Below are 16,616 nucleotides of genomic sequence, written 5' to 3' on the forward strand. Positions count from 1 at the left end.
CTTATGAGCTAGCCAAATATTTTACCCCCTGTAATCTTTTCCCAGAAATCGACTCAATTGCACAAAGGAAGGCTCCGTAGCAGAGAGTAAGCTCAGAGGAAAGCACTGCCGGCGCCCGGCGCTGAAAGCGTTAACAGGGCTGAGTAAGGCGATCCCTGAAGTGAGTAAGGCTCGAGTTGTAAAAGTTTTTGCAAAGCAGCGGCAGCAGCAGCTCCCGGGGAAACGGAAGCCGGTCGAAGGAGCCTGGCGGAGCGGCAGCCGAGAACCGTGCTGAGCTGAACTCAGCCGGGATTACAAGCCCAAGGTTAGTGGCCCCCGCACACCTCCCCGTGCTGACATCTTTGGAGAGTTGTCGTCTCAGGAAGGCCGGCGCCGGCTCTCAGCCTGGTGTGTCCTGTCTGCTTTATTCACCGGTGGGGCCGCCGGCTGTCCTGCCTAACCTCCCGCGAATGCGTTCGCCCAAGCCCTGGCGCTGTGAGGACCGGGGATCTCTTCCTTGGAGACTCTCCTAAAGGGGAGACTTCTTTTCAGACATCCGAAAGGAAACTGTTTCTGGGACAAGGATGATTTTCAGAATACACACACACATAGGCGCACACACCTGTATATGCTGCTCCATCTTGGTTCTTGCAGGCTGTGACCACAATCCAGGATTCCTATCTGCTTCCGTTGAAACTGAGAACCATTGTCAAAGTAACAAAACAGGCTGTGCAACTTTATCATATGGGAGGGATATTGTCTCTGAGGCTAAGATAATCAAGGTGAGAAAAAAGAGAGAGAGGAAAGAAAGAAAAAGAAACTTCCAAGCCACATGGCCTGGAGTTGACAAAAGAATTTTTGAAAATTAGTTTCTAGTAGAAATGTTTCTTGTACATTGCTAGAACAAAATAATGGGGGAAGATGTATTGGGAAGGAAAGAATTCTACAACTACATGAGATTCAGATACATTTATCTATGTAAACAGTTTGTTATAGTGTGGTGCACAGCAGATAAACTTAAAGAAGGGGGGGGGGAAGAGTAAATAGCTTCAGAGAAATTGCATCCTGAGGGGCCTTTCATTTGAGACCCAGATGGACTGCCTGAGGGCTTTCACCCTTGGAGCCCTGGCTGAGAGAGAGGGGTGGCTTTGTCCCCTCAACAGGCCAGTTCTGTTTCCCCCTCTTGCCTTGCACACGGAGAGGCAATGAGTAAGTAGTCAGTGGCCGTGCTGACACCTCCCTCACATCCGCCAGCAGGCAGGAGTCGAGGCTTATACCTGCGAGCACTGAATCAGAATGAGTCATCTGAAACTTGGGTGCGGGAGCAAAGTCCTTGTGAACTGCCTTATGAGACGCTGGCTGGATGCAGGTGGGATATACCTCTCCGAGCACTCACAGTCTTTTCTTCTCTTCCTTTCTCCTTCAAACCGGCAGGCATCCGGACACTCTCAAGAGGCAGTCTCTGCCCCTTTGGCTCAGCTGACCTGACCATGTAGACTCAGCCCCTCCAGGTCAGGACTGGAGTTTTAAACTAAAATGGATGATGTGACATTACTTGATCTTCTGGAGTGCCCCGTGTGCCTCGAAAAGCTCGATGTCACCGCCAAAGTCCTCCCTTGCCAGCACACCTTCTGCAAACCATGTCTCCAGAGGATTTTCAAGACCCACAAGGAGCTGAGGTGCCCCGAATGCAGGACCCTGGTGTTTTGCAGCATCGAGGCGCTGCCGGCCAACCTGCTGCTCGTGCGCCTTCTGGATGGCGTGCGCTCGGGCCAGGGCTCGGGGGGAGGGGGCTCCCTCTGCAGGCCTGGCGTGCTGACCTCACAGGACAGCAGGAAGAGCAAGACTCACCCCCGAGGTCTGCAGTACAGCCCTTTCCAGCTGGTGCCTAACATCAGAATCCACATGGATGGGGTAAGAAAGATCTCATTTGTTCCTACTGTGTCCACTTGGAGGTTGGGTTTGCCTGCACCAGCAGTTGGGGCTTCTGTTCTTTTAGTTACATTTCAAAGAGCCCCTGTGGAGGGTTCCCTGGGGATAAGTTTCTGTGGGCAGTGATCCTTGTACTGAGACTTGGTGGAATCCTGAGCCTATCTGATCCACCCACAAATTCTTAGAATTGTTAAAGCTTCCCAGGTTCTCCCTGCTCCTCGTCCAGAAGGTGTAGGACAAGGAAAACTTTCTTGATTATACTTTTGGTCTTACATTTCTGCTGTTCTGAGTCCAAACCAGGGCACGGGAAATGCACAGAGGATGGGAAAAAAGAAAAACAAATCTAACTGCTTGTTGCTTTCGAGATCTCAAAGAAGTTTCCAAATGTCAGGTTTTGTTTGCATTTTACCCCGATCCATCTTTCCATTCCCAGTCATAAAGTGCCATGATGACAATGCTCATTCATAATAGTTCAAAGTTATCAAGACACTTAACTGCCCAAATTTCACGTGGGAAGGGAGCGTATACGTGGGTGGAGTGATTGACAGGAAAGGCTGGCTGTGAAGTACGATAGATGTGTATAGGAGCCCCGCAGGTGTGTCTTACTTTACAAAATGAATAAAACATACACAAAGTGCACATCAGAGGCTGCAATAAAAAAAAAAAAAAAAATGAAGAGCCCCAGGAGAGCCCCGGGAGATCACCCAGTCCTGCTTTTGGTGTTTGTAATGGGAATCGCTCTCTCCAGCCTTGTGGGCACATCCTCAGGACTTTATCTGACCTGGATATGGGAAGCTGGGTAGGGGGACATTTCAAGAGAAGGGCGTGGTCCTTGTGGCTCCAGGAGGATTATTTGCTGTCACCCTTGCAGTCAGTGTGTCCACGTGGACGTGGCAAGCTGTGGCTTGGGTGGCTGGCATACTTAGAAAGTCTCAGCCGTATTCTGTGAAGTCCCACCTGAAGCAAGCTTTAATACTGGCAGCAGTCTCACGACTCCCTGCTGTGAAAAGCAGCAGAGGGTGGGAGGGTCTTCCCCGGATTCCTTCCCACTGAAGGAGAATAGCCTTGTGGTGTGCATTCAGGGCAAGTTTCTAAAGTATTCCTTCCAACAGCTCACCCCTCCTTGGGTTCCCTGCACCTTTAAGCCACCCATGCAGTAGGGGGTGCATGGAAACATTCCAAAATGAGAGCGGGAAGAAGCCGGGCATTGGTGTGATTTCTTCACTGCAGACTTTTTAGTGCCATTGGGCCTGTGTGCGTGAACACATTCCCGAAGAGGGCTTGGCGTCCTTGCTGAAGGCTCCTTATTAGCCCTAGGTGTAGTCATCAGTCAGAATCCACAGGCCTGGAAAAGGCGGGGTCAGGGTTGCGGAGCAAACTTTCTGAGGCAGGCTGTGTTTATAGAGCATTAGGTTCTATCTTGGGTCAGCAAATCTCCCTTTGAATTCCTAAGACCCAGCAACCTCTCCCCTCCCTTGCGCTGCAAAGTCTGACTTGCCTCCCCGCAGGGCAGAGTATCATCGATCACTCAGAGAGTGTCGGGGGACTGGGAGAAGGCAAGTCCCCTACCACCTTCGCATGTTTTTGCTCATGCTTTCATCTTTTTTCGATGTGGCTATGTTGCTAAGAAAAGGTAGCAACAGATGGATCCACAGCTACCTACTTTTTGAACCACAGAGGATTCCCAGGCCCCTCTCGGCATAGGGAGTTGTAGGAACTAGAGCTGGTCCAACGGGAGAGACAGCCAGTAAGATGCTGAGTGTCCCTGGAACTCTTTCACAAGGACCTGTCTCTTCAGACCAAGGTGCCGGTGATGGGGTTGTGCCCATCCTCTGAGCTGCACTGGAGTCCTGCCATGAGGCTGAAATGGAGAACCAAGCCGTTGAGGGCTCCTGCAGGACCTGGTTTAGTGAAGACTCTCTACAAGAGAACAGAGCTGGCAACCAGCCTGCAACTGCCCCTGTTTCCTTCATTTCCTGAGCCCACCTTTCTCCAAGTGCCTCGTGTCATCCCTTTTGCCTCTCTCAATGGGGATATGAACAAATTATTCCTGGATGTAAATACGGCTGTAATTCTACAACCTGTTCTACTCCCCCCAATACAGCTACCTTTCCTGTAAGTGTGAAAGCGATCGCGTGTCCCTGGGTTCAGAGAATTGCGGATTATCTGGGAGGCCACACTGTTCTGAGAGGCGGAGGGATGGCCTTGCATCCTCAGTCAAACCCTCACCAACCTACTTGCCCTCTCAGCCTCAGTTTACCCAATCCAGTCAACACTTAGTAACACTTGCTACCCCTCTTCCTCCAGGAGAGTGTAAAAATTATATTTACAACATACTCACAGCACCTTAGAAAACCTATGCTGTGTAAATGCAAAGCATCATCATTATCATTAATTTAAACCGGCTTTATGTCTTTGGGCAAGCCACTTAAGCTTGCTGGGTCTCAATTTAAAATTCTGTAAAATGGGAAAACGTATTATAAAAACAGAGAGCCACTGTGAAGCTTAACTAATGAGTGTTTGCAAAGCACTTTGAGATCCTTAGATGAAAGGCATTAGGAAGGTTGTTATCATAGTAAGCATTATTATTGACTGTTTAGTGTGCCCTGCCGTGCATGAGGCATTCTACAAAATACAGCAGGAGTGATAGCCCTTGCAGGAGAGTGTAATAGGTGTTATTATTGAACTTGAGTCTATGATGAGTCCAGGCCAGGATAATACTAAGTATCAAGTACTACCCTAATATGGCATAAATAACCTGTTGTCACAGGGTACCATTTTCTAAAACACCTCTTCCAAAGGACTCGATGTTAAGGTTCATTTAACTCTCAAAGAGTTCATTTAACTTCCTGTCCAGCAGCTTTTTAAGCCCAAAGTCTGTTCTGCTCTCCTAAACTCATCGAAAACACAAGCTGATCAAGATGTTTGTGTTGGCTCAAAGAGGCCTGGTACTTTCTGTGCCAGCCAGTATACTAGGGTGGAACCAATAGTCACACTTCACGGTGCCAGCCAAGAGACAAAAAAATAATCCATTGTGCCTACCTGACTAAAACCCTCCTAAGCCGATTGTGTAAAAAGAAAACTTGAGAAACGGCTGTAGGTTTCTACAGCACGTAATTGTTTCAAACCAACAGGGGAGATCAACAAACTCCTGGAGGGCCCGTGGCAGTGCACATCCCACCGGCTCTTATTCCTTCCCATACTGAAGGTGAGCCAGAGGAACTTTGCAAGCCTTCGAGAAGATTATGGGCTTCTGTATAGCTGATCTCTCTTCCTCCTCCCTCTGTTATCCTTTAATAATATTTCTGAGTTAGAATAGGCAAGAGCGGCTTCCCTGGTGGCACAGTGGTTAAGAATCTGCCTGCCAATGCAGGGGACATGGGTTTGAGCCCTGGTCCGGGAAGATCCCACGTGCCGTGGAGCAAATAAGCCCATGCGCCACAACTACTGAGCCTGCGCTCTAGAGCCCGCGAGCCACAACTACTGAGCCCACGTGCCACAACTACTGAAGCCCGTGTGCCTAGAGCCCCTGCTCCGCAACAAGACAAGCCACCACAGTGAGAAGCCCACGCACCACAACGAAGAGTAGTCCCCGCTCGCCACGACTAAAGAAAGCCTGTGGGCAGCAACGAAGACCCAATGCAGCCAAAAATAAATAAATAAATTTATTTTTAAAAACAAAAGAAAAAAGGCAAGAAAGCAGTGGAGATAAAATTGGCAAAGTCAGGTTTGAAAAATACCAGAATTCAAATCCTGATTCTGCCCCTTGATAGTTGTGTAATTTGGATGAATCACTTAAACCTCGGTGCCTCTAATTCCCCTTTTATAAACTAGAGATAACAGTAGTATCTACCTCAGAGTGTCATTGGGGAGAAATAAATGAGACTGTTAATGTCAGTTAGCTCGTAGCACCACAACTGGTTCCTATTACAAGCTCAATAAATATGAGCTGTTATTATTATTAAAGTGACTCAAGACTTTCCAGTCTAAATTACACAACATCTCTCACCCCCTTGTTAATCGAGTGTCCTCCAGAGATGGTCCTGGGTACCCTGATTTTTGGGTTGCTTTGTGTGTCTGCAAAGGATCCGGGGCCATGATTCAGGTGTGTGATTTCTCCCAGCATGCGCTGCCTTGGCTGCTCACTTCCAAGACCCTTTAGGAGCTAGGAGTTGATTCTAGGAGAAAACGTGCTACCCAGCGTCACTTCCCCAAATGGCAGGCTCAGCAGGACACCATACAAAGGGCAACAACCTGGTCCACCTCCGCAGCATCACCAGTTCCTCATTAAGGTCTATCTTTCCTTTCCCCTGCATCTCTCTATCCCCAATACAAACGTTGCCACCCTGGGCCTTGCAGGGCCGGACTCTCTCCCTCCTTTGTTAGACAACATGCCAACCACACACATTCCTGTCTCTCTTGCCCTGTCTTAGCAAGAACACACCTGCCACCTACAGCACACAGACCAGGTGGCCGTGTCCTAGAAACTTTTTCCGCTGGTGTTGCAAGCAGCTGAGATGGCAAAATGAGGTCAGAAGGCACATGAGGGAATTGAGGCTGGGTAGAAACCAGAAGGCGCCCAGCCCCTTTTCCTGGGTTTCAGCTGCTGTGTCTTTCGGCAGAGCTGTGACACGGACGGTGGTTTCTGCTAAATTTACAATGGGACTAAAACCATCCCAAGCCCCTGAAAACAGCAGGCAGATGCCACTGGGTCAGCAAGGCCTGGATGCGGCAAGTGGAGGAAGACATAAAGGTAGGAGCTGAGGTTGAGAAGTCAGGACACCCAGGTGGTTCCCCAGCTCCACCCACATATGCAAACCTTTTAAAAAACCACATGGCCCCAAACTGGCTTTGCTCCCAACCCTCTCTCCATGGACCTCCTTCCTAGTTACAGTTCCCTCCCTTTTACTGATTAGTGTTTAAGGATTGTGGTCAGATGGAGCTGGGTTTGTGCTGGGATTCAATTACTTGTGAGCTATGAGGCCTCAGGCAAGTCACTTAACCTCCCTGACCCGCAGTTTCCATATTTGTGTAATGGGTATAATCATGGCGTACATATATCAGAAGGCTATTGTGAGGTTAAAATGAGATAATGTATGTGAAAAGCTTAGTATAGTATGGTACATAATAGATGCAATAAATGTTAAATAACAAAATTAACAATAGAGGAGAAAGTTTGGGGCACTGCATTTGCAGCCACGCATAAACATGCAGAGACTTCTGTTAAAAAATTAAGCAAAGGGGATAGCAAAAGGACAGGGGCTTCACGAAAAGACAAAACTATAGTGATGAAAAATAGTGGTTTTCAGTGGTTACCAGGGGTTCTGGGTTGGGAGTGGATTATAAAGGGAGAGCATGAGGGAATTTTATGGGATGAAGAGGCTGTCCTGTATCCTGTTTGTGGTGGCAGTTAAATAAATCTGTGTATGTGTTAACATTCATAGGAATATATACCAAGAGAAGAAAAAGTCAATTTCACTGTATGATGATGTTTAAAATAATATTTTTAAAAATGAAAGGGAGCTCTTATACATTCCTTTGAGTCTCTGCCTGATTTTTACCGGTCCCACTCTGATGTCCTATTTCGGAGAAGGATTTTACCATCATTTAAATGATCAGGGTAATTCCTGCAGGTGGGCTTCTCTCTGTTTTAGCAAACCATTCTATTACCTGCTTCAGTTTTCTCATCAGTTAGAGGTATCTGGCCAGTAGACAAACACAGCAGCTCGACCCCCAGTGGATGGCCCAGGCAGATGGCTGGGATAGGAGGTTCTCCTCACTCAACCTCAATTATCCAGCACGTGCACTGGGGCATGTCACCTAAGGGATCAGTCAATGCATATTTTGTGTCATTTTGTTGCCTCTTAGGAAAGGTTGCCTTCCCACATGTCCCTTCATACTATAAAGAGATTTTGAAATGAGGGAAAGTGCTGTTCAGCCCTTGACTCAGAAAGAGCATCCTCATCCATCTCATTCCAGGCACCATTACATAGCTTTGGGCTTAGCTGGGCCCAGCCCACATACAGCTCTCTTCAATCTCATTATCTTCTCCCTTTCTATCTTATTTTTAAATTCATGCTTATATGACAGTCTTTCACAAACTGTATTCTGTAAGCTATTAATGGATGTTCCATAAAGCTCCAGGGTCAAACAAACCTGGACTGAAACAGAGCCAAACATTTTTTCTTTGCCGCAAGACTTTTCAGCACTTTTAGCACGCTAATGAGCTGTGAATCTCTAAGTGGTAGATAATAATAAGAAACGTTCCCCAAATTTCTGTAACAGTGGTACTCCCCTCTCCCTCCTTTCATTAGTACCTTGAGTAGTGTTAATTGTCATGGAACAAATTTGGGGAAATGCTGTCTCATACTAATGCAGAGGTAGTTAAGCCCCCAGAGAGAACCTTTATTGTGGTTAGAGACTGTTGACTCATTCCAAGAAGAGTTTTAGGCAAGCTCTTGCCATTAGAAGATATTTTTGGAAAACTGTTTGAAACTCACTATCACCACCTTCTGCAGTATTTATTTAGCTTCTGTCAGTAGTCAGCTATAGGTACACTGGGAACCCACACAGCAGAGTAAAGATTCCACCTTCCCAGTGCTTACCGTCTCATGGTAAAACCAACTAGTTAGATACATGTGTCTAAGCATGCATAAATAAATATATATGTGAATATATGTGTGTGTGTATATATATATATAACATATCCCTGATTTAAAGATATTATCTATTGTAAGATATATTATTTAGTTATAGCTCTTAAGGGAAAAGAAACATTACCATGTTAGATGTTCACTGTAAGATACATCCAATATTAGAAATGTTAAGATATGAAAAAAGGAATGTCTTACTGAAGAGTACATATTGTGTGATTCCATTTATATAAAATTCTAGAAATGGCAAAACTATAAACTGTAGTGATTTTTTTGGGTAATGCAAATGTTTTATGTGGTGGATATAGGTTTGTCTAAATTCATCAAACTGTACATTTTAAAAAGGTTCATTTTTGGTATGTAAATTATAACCCAGTAAAGTGATTAAGACAAAGAAGTCTTAGACACAAAAGATGATGGTTTATGAAAATGTCAGGCGAGGAGGTGGTTCAGTTTAAGGGAAATGAAGTTTGGCCAATAAAAAGAAACTTCCTACAAAAAATAGGTGTTTTAATGGTCAGGAAGGACATGGTCAAGGAATAAAAAAGCAGGGCATGTGGGTGCTAGGAAAGTCAGGGCAGGACAAGGATATCTTGAACAGAATGGAAGTTGGAAGAGAGGGAAAAGGAAACAGATGGAGTGGAGATGGGGTGACCTGTTACCTGCTTCAACACCACTGCTAGGAAGGCATGTGTCATTTACCCTGTAATAAAGTCTCTCTGCAGCCAAACTGCTTACCTGTCATCATGTGGCCTGATGGATTCAGTGCAGCCAAACAAGATATCTCTGCTCCAAGCAGATGGCTGAGCTCACTGGGTAACCGAGCAGGAGTCTCCACTTCACTGGCAGACAGAGCCACTCTTTTCCATTGAAATGGTCAGGTTACCTGACAACCCTAGCATGCAGGAACACGAGCCAGCACACCCAAAGCAAAGAGTAGAACACAGGACAAGGAAAGACAAGTCCATCTGTCGTGAGCTGCTTCCTGCAACTTGGGTCTGTGTCCGCCCCCAGGGTCACACCGTTCTAGATCCCCAGGTCAGAAACCAGGGCATTCAACAGACTGCTTCTAAGTGCCTGCTACGTGCCAGGCTCTGCCTTGAAAGCTCACACCATTGAAAGCCCATACCAGGAATGCTCATGGTCTCAGACGCCAGGACTCAAATAGCAGCTGAGTTCACCTCAGATCTCTGTCATTTTTCCAATCTTTTTTCCAAACACCAGCAGAACAGGCAACTTGTCCTGTGTCTCGATACTGTGCTTGGAGTACCCAGCCTACAACCTGGCCCAGATTAGGAACCCCCAAATATTTTTCAAATGGATGAATAAATAATGAATGTATTCATGTCTCTGGTAGACTTCATGGAATCATGGAATAACCCCTCATAATGCAGAAATGAACTCTTTATGGATAGAGCCATGACAAAGCTATGTGAGGAATGAGCAGCTTATTTTAGTAGGCATACTGAAATATTCTAGTTGGGAATCACCTTATTAAATACCTTTTTGGGTGACAAACAGTACTGTCCAGAAAACACAATGGGCCAGGTTCAAACCACTTAGCTCATGAATTGCTAACCCTAAGAAGATAGAAAATGCCTCTCCATATATGGCCAAACTCCTGCATCAGACACCACAAATTCTATGTGCTCCTTTGATCATGGGGGAAACACTTCATGTTGAGTTAATTTACACTTAGTCCCAGGGATACCAGTGACAGAAAAGATGAGGCACTAGAAGAATTTGCCCCTGAGTTATGAGTTAAATTGACCTGGCCTCCTACATGAAGGGAAGGCAGTATTTCAGGTAGGAACATGGCCCCTGCACCTCTCATGCTGACAAACCTTCATCACACATGTATATAATGTATATAACATAAAGGTCGCCATTTTAGCCATTTTTATGTGTATAGGTCAGTGGCATTAAGTATATTTACATTGTTTTGTAACCATGACCACTATCTCCAGAACTTTTCATCATCCCATACTGAAACTCTGTACCAATTAAACAATAACTCCTCATTGCCCCGTGTGTGTGTGTGTGTGTATGTGTACATGTATGTGATTGTATATATATATATACACACACACACACACACACACATATATATTTAAAACTTTTTTCTGAGTAAGAGAAGTAGGTGTTTTAGTATCATTTTTAAAATATGTATTCCAGTTTTCTGCTGCTTCTGACCTTAGACTTCCAATGAGATAAGCAAACAAGATAATGCTGTGATTCAAGACAAAGGCTCTTCATAAATGTATACTGTCTGTGTGCTTCTGGGCAAGTTACTTAGTAATTCTGAGCATCGCTGCTACAAAATGGAAATAGGAAACTTAACTCATAGTGTTCTTGGGAGGAGTTAATGAGGCGATTCTTGTAAAGTACTTAGCACAGGGTCTGGACAAAGTAAGCTCCTAGTAAGGCTTAACTGTCTGCTTGCACTCGTCCAGGTAGGTTAATCTCATAAAGTACTACTACACTGACTGTGGTCAGCCTGCTATTTTACTGCACTGAAGACACGGGGGGTAATGGTGATCGTGGCATCACTTGGAGGATAAGTCAAGATAATTCTTGTGAAGTTCTTAGCACAGGGCATGACGCATGGTACTCCATGACAGTAAGTGTGAGGCATTATTATTTTTTCCTATGCCTCATTCATTCAACAAGCATATACAGGACGCCTTTTATGAGTAAGACCCTTTGCCAGGCTCTAGTGAAGAACAAAAGCAAATAAGATATGATCCTTAATAACATGTAGACATGGAAGAGACCCAGGAAAACTGACTAATTCACCAAAATGGCTGGAACCCTCCCTTAAAGAGCTCATGGTCTTTTGGGAGACATCCACATAAAGTAATAATTATGATGCGGTTAATAAATGTTAAACAAAGGACTTCCTCTGTCAGACACTGGGTAAAGCACTTTTACCTACAGAATCTCACTTAATTCTTTCTACAACCCACTGAGATAGGTGCTACCATTTTCTCTACCTCACAAATAAGAGGCTTATGCTCAGTAAATGTTCATATAAGAAAACACAATGGGAGAAAATGGCTGCAGATCAAAACTGAGCATTCCTGTATTTGTGTTTGGGGCAATTGCTGAGGTTGCATTTTTTAAAAATGCAAATGGTCTGATTCTTAACCATTCATAGAAACCCACAACACTGAGGACTGCAAACCTCAGAATACACTGAGAGGCATGTACATTGGGTGGTGAGTCCTGGCATCATGGTCCCAATGCTGCTGGTTTGGAAAAATGTGCCTTTTGGCTGCCATTCACACACACAGCATGGAAAGCCAAGTGAAGAGGTGAGAGAGCTTGGATCATTCACTGTGACTCTTCCCTGAGAGGCTAACAGGAAAACTTGAGCCTGGAGACAGGAGAAATAAGGCAAATACTCCCGGGGTGCCTGAAGCAAACCACCCCAGCTGAGGGTATCAGCCACCTGCCAGTGTTAGAGAAGGCAAGTATGGAACCATCTGCCTAACTGGGAAACTGGCCCACGTGGCTGACTGCAACCCATCCTCTGGTCTCAGTGTAGCCTTCAGTCCTCCGGGAAGTCAGCCCTCTGTCCCAAATCCCAAGCCAGCCGGCCATTTGTTCCTCCTCAGACTCCCAGAGTCCCCAGTGCTACCCTCTGGCCTCGTAGCACACATAAGGTCCATGAGGTCAAGGAAGTGTCTTGTCTCCTCTGTACTCAGCACAGTGCCTGAAATGCAACCAGCATTCAATAAATATTGAAGTACTGAATGCATAATGTTGGCGATATTGCAAGACACTGCAGTTAGATTCAGAATCTTCAAGGCTCAGCAGCCCCTGGTGTCTCCCCCTGAGGCTAGAGGAGAGGAGACATCCCAGCCATCTCATCCCCAGGATCCCTTCCAGCCCCTGTCTTGTTGACAAGGGTGTTTCTTGACTCAAGGCCAGGTGTGCTAGGAATGGCACGTAAGTGCTTGCAGGGAATTCAGAGGTAATTGGGAGGTGAAAAAAGAAATCAGAGCAGAATGGAGCCAGAGAGAGAGGAGAACACCAACTGACTGGCAGGCGCAGCCCTCTGAACAGGTTGCCCTGGATTTGCAAAATTGAGGATGATACGGCCGCACACATAGAAGTGTTTTATTTGGTTGCCAAGGCAACGCAGCAGAGTCAGTGGGCATGGAGCAGGAATAGATCTCTGAAGAGCTGTGTTCCAGAAGGGTGATTGGCGGTGATATTAATGAGCTGCCTGGATAGGAGAAAGGCAAGGCTGACATAAACCTTATTTGGGACTTTTGCTTAATAAACAGGAATGGCAGAGAAATGGAGGGGAAGAAGAGAAAATTTCTCTTTCTGGCTTTCTGGGGAATCAGGAGAGGTAATCTTCTGGACTTCCAGTTTCTCGTTGGAGTAGTTCCATGCTTGAAGGAAGGAGGAAGGGGATGATTGAAGAACAAAAGGAGATGGCAGTGTTTTCTTCCCCTTAAGAGATTATAAAAAGGATGCAGAAGCCCACATTTTAACAGAAAGAACATTTTCCATCTCCTCCTTTTACTTCCCTTTGTGTGAGAAAGGAAAAGAATCTGCTGTTAAACATGTTTCTTTTTGTTTTTATTTTCTTAAGTTTTTGAAACACTAAGATTTTTTTTTTTTCACGACCATAAAACTTTGTGATTGAGACAGGTCCTGGGTTTTCTAACTTCTCCATCTACTTGCTGTCCCAAAGCCTCGAGAATCAGGCAAGCTCCAGCACGCAGAGTGCTTGTCCCGATTGCTTGGGCAAGGAGGTGGGACCAGAAGCCAGAGAAGCCAGACGGGAGGTGGACATTATTTATTAGCACCTTAATAACTACAACTGTCACATAGCACACACCGTGTGCCAGACACTGTGTGAAATAAGCACGGTTTTCTTGAGTTCTCCCAACAGCCTTTGGAAGTCCATGGTGTTTTCTCATTTTACAGTTGAAGGAACTGCTAGGAAGTGGCAGAGACAGGATTTGAACCAGGTTTGCCTACATCCAAGGACTGGGCTCTAAACGAGATCAGTCAGGGTGACCAAGACAAGTATGGTGTTCCCTTGGCACCCCAGGGAGCCCTGCACCATCTGCCATTGCTGGTTGGTTCCTGTTGGCACCAACACCACCATTCTAATGTGGTTGATAAGCCTTCCAGAGCATGATGTAGTCTGTAGCCAATCTAACTCCATGCGCACGATATGCTGTGTCTTAACTGGATGCCACCTGGTCATAAATTTAAGGGTTTAAGTAGTAGAAATGAGTCTAAGTGGATGGAGAGGGAGACAAGAGAGGAGGAAATGGAGCCAGAGAAAAGAGGAGGGTAGGGATAGAGAAAGGCAGAAAGGACACATGGGAGATGTAGACAGGCTACAGAAAGCAGGGAGGAAGGAGGAGGAAAAGGAGAAGCTGATCAAGGAAGCAAGTGTTGGGGGGGAAGGACTCCTTGGGGAGATATGTTATCAAGAGATATGGCAGGCTCTGAGCCAGAGCTGGTCTGCTTTTCTCGAAATATAAACAGAGTTAGATCAAAATATTTATGCTCCATTCCTTTCGGAAACCTGTCATCGGGATAGGCAGAATGGTCTATTAAATGTGGAGAAAAATAGAGCCTGAAATTCAGGAAAGTTAGCTTCTAATCCTGTCTTAGCTGAGAACCAGCCCGGTGACATGAAATGTATCTGAGTGCTTAGTAAATGTAAGCAATCACTATGGCTATAGAAAAAGTCTTAGATTCTCTGAGTCTCAGAATTCCACCGTCTCAAATATTTTACAGAATATGCAAATGATACAGAAGTATTTGCATTTATGTTTTTTAAAAAATCTATATAAATTTAAAGATTTTCAGAGAAATAGTTACTGGTTTTGAACACTTATGGTCTTCACAGGCCTGGGCTAAATACCTGCAAAAGCTTATTTAAACCACAGAGCAACATTGTTTAACAGCAGAGGAAATTGCGGTTCAGGAGTACTGAGTTGCTTGCCCAAAGTTACTTGTGTAGACTAACTCTAAGCCCACATTGTTTTTTTTTAATTTTTTAAAATTGAACTATAGTTGATTTATAATATTGTGTTAGTTTCAAGTATACAGCAAAGTGATTCAGTTATATATATATATTTTTCAGATTCTTTTCCTTTATTGGTTATTATAAGATACTGAATATAGTGCCCTGTGCTATACAGTAGGACCTTGTTTTTTTATCTATTTTATATATAGTAGTTTGTATCTGCTAATCCCAAACTCCTAATTTATCCCTCCCCTACCCTTTCCCCGTTGGTAATCATAAATTTGTTTTCTGTGTCTGTGAGTCTGTTTCTGCTTTGTAAATAAGTTCATTTGTGTTATTTTTTAAATTCCACATATTAGTGATATCATATGATATTTGTCTTTCTCTGATTTACTTCACTGAGTATGATAATCTCTAAGTCCATCCATGTTGGTGCAAATGGTATTATTTCATTCTTTTTTATGGCTGAGTAATATTCCATTGTGTATACATATCAACATAGCTTCTTTATCCAGTCATATGTTGATGGACATTTAGGTTGCTTCCATGTCTTGGCTATTGTAAATAGTGCTGCTAAGAACATTGGGGTGCATGTATCTTTTCAGATTAGAATTTTCATCTTTTCCAGATAAATGCCCAGGAGTGGGGTTGCTGGATCATATGGTAGTTATATTTTCAGTTTGCTGAGGAACCTCCATACTGTTTTCCATAGTGACTGCACAAATTTACATTCCCACATGTTGGTGACTTTTTTATTCTTTAGTATTATTATTGCCCCTCTCCCTGCGTAGTTGTCCATCTTATTTCACTGGGAGCACCTGGTCCAGGATCCAGTTGCTTTTTGCTTAAACCACCCACAAATAAGCATAACAGGGTCTGTCCCAGAAAAGACCTCTGAAGTATCTCCACACTGGGATTTCAGGAAGAAATGCCACAGTCCTAGAGAATGTCTCTTGGGATCTCCTCCCTGTAAAGAGCCTCTAGCCATAACAAACCTTGCTAAAACAATAACAGGAATGCTGCTCTTGAAAGCACTATAGAAGACAAAATCTCTCTTTTTTTAATACTGTATGTTTGGGAGGGTGCACGTAACACTCTGTGGGTGCAAGGTAGGCTACTGGTATAAACTAAACTCAATGAAAGGAAAAAGCACTACATTCCAGTAATAATACCACTAGTAGGTACTCATTATACAAATATATATCGAGCACTGTCACTATGCACCAGACAGTAAACTGGGCAGCAGGATATAATAATGAACAAGATAGACATAAAATGTACACTCTACTGGGATTGATAAAAAGAAGAAAAAAGCCATGGTCATAGTTAGGTTACCCCCAGAATCAGACTCTGACATGAGGATTGAGTGCTCATAGATCATTTGGGAGGAATGAGGACATCGGTCGGGGAGTGGGAACATCATACAGGAGAGGGAGGTGACTAGTTAAGGTGTGTTTTGAAGCCACTCACCACAGTGGGCTACTGATGCTTTACCCCTTGGAAAAGCTCTAGGAAACAGTGTAAAACTCAGACTGAAGAATTATCCTGGCCAAGAGGTGAGAGATCTGGGGCATTTATACCTCTATACCTGTTGGCCAGTGGTTAAGAGCTACCCCAAGGGGCAAAGTATGTTCTAGAAGCTCAAGGGAAGGCTTCCAACAGAATTGCAGGTGCTGGCTATTGGAAGTGAAGTTGAGTTGCACAGAAATGATAAAGGGATCTGGGAAGATATGGGTGGAGCACCAACCATGTCACTTACATACATACGAAATAACCAAGATAATCACAAATTGTGCTGAGTGCTTGCTGTATAAACTAACTCTTATCTATACAAGGATATGAAATAGAGGATAAAAGGGAAGATCTTTGATCAGGGGAGGTATTGATGCTGAGACCTGAGTGATGAGAAGAGGGCAGCTCTGTGACAAGGAAAGAACTGGGTTCCAGCAATGGAGGACATCTTGAGCCTGATTCCAGATGGAACTCGCTGAGTTTGGGGAACCAACTGAATGCCCACTTGGCTGAGGGCTGATAAGCAATGAGGTGAG

At 44.7% G+C, this 16,616-nt stretch overlaps 1 protein-coding gene across 2 annotated transcripts in view; it reads left to right on the plus strand.

Annotated features, from left to right (window-relative positions):
• The first annotated feature begins 207 nt into the window (after nt 1–207).
• Nucleotides 208–16,616, plus strand: part of SH3RF2 (SH3 domain containing ring finger 2) — a 143,819-nt gene continuing 127,410 nt past the window's right edge. For both annotated transcript variants that reach the window (XM_060093574.1, XM_060093575.1), the window contains exons 1-2: nt 208–304; nt 1,414–1,893. In XM_060093574.1, coding sequence (XP_059949557.1) covers nt 1,516–1,893 — 378 coding nt within the window. In that variant the 5' untranslated portion in view covers nt 208–304; nt 1,414–1,515. The remainder of the gene's footprint in view (nt 305–1,413; nt 1,894–16,616) is intronic.

The sequence above is a fragment of the Mesoplodon densirostris genome, chromosome 3 (genome assembly GCF_025265405.1).
Source record: "Mesoplodon densirostris isolate mMesDen1 chromosome 3, mMesDen1 primary haplotype, whole genome shotgun sequence".
Lineage (NCBI taxonomy): Eukaryota > Metazoa > Chordata > Mammalia > Artiodactyla > Ziphiidae > Mesoplodon > Mesoplodon densirostris.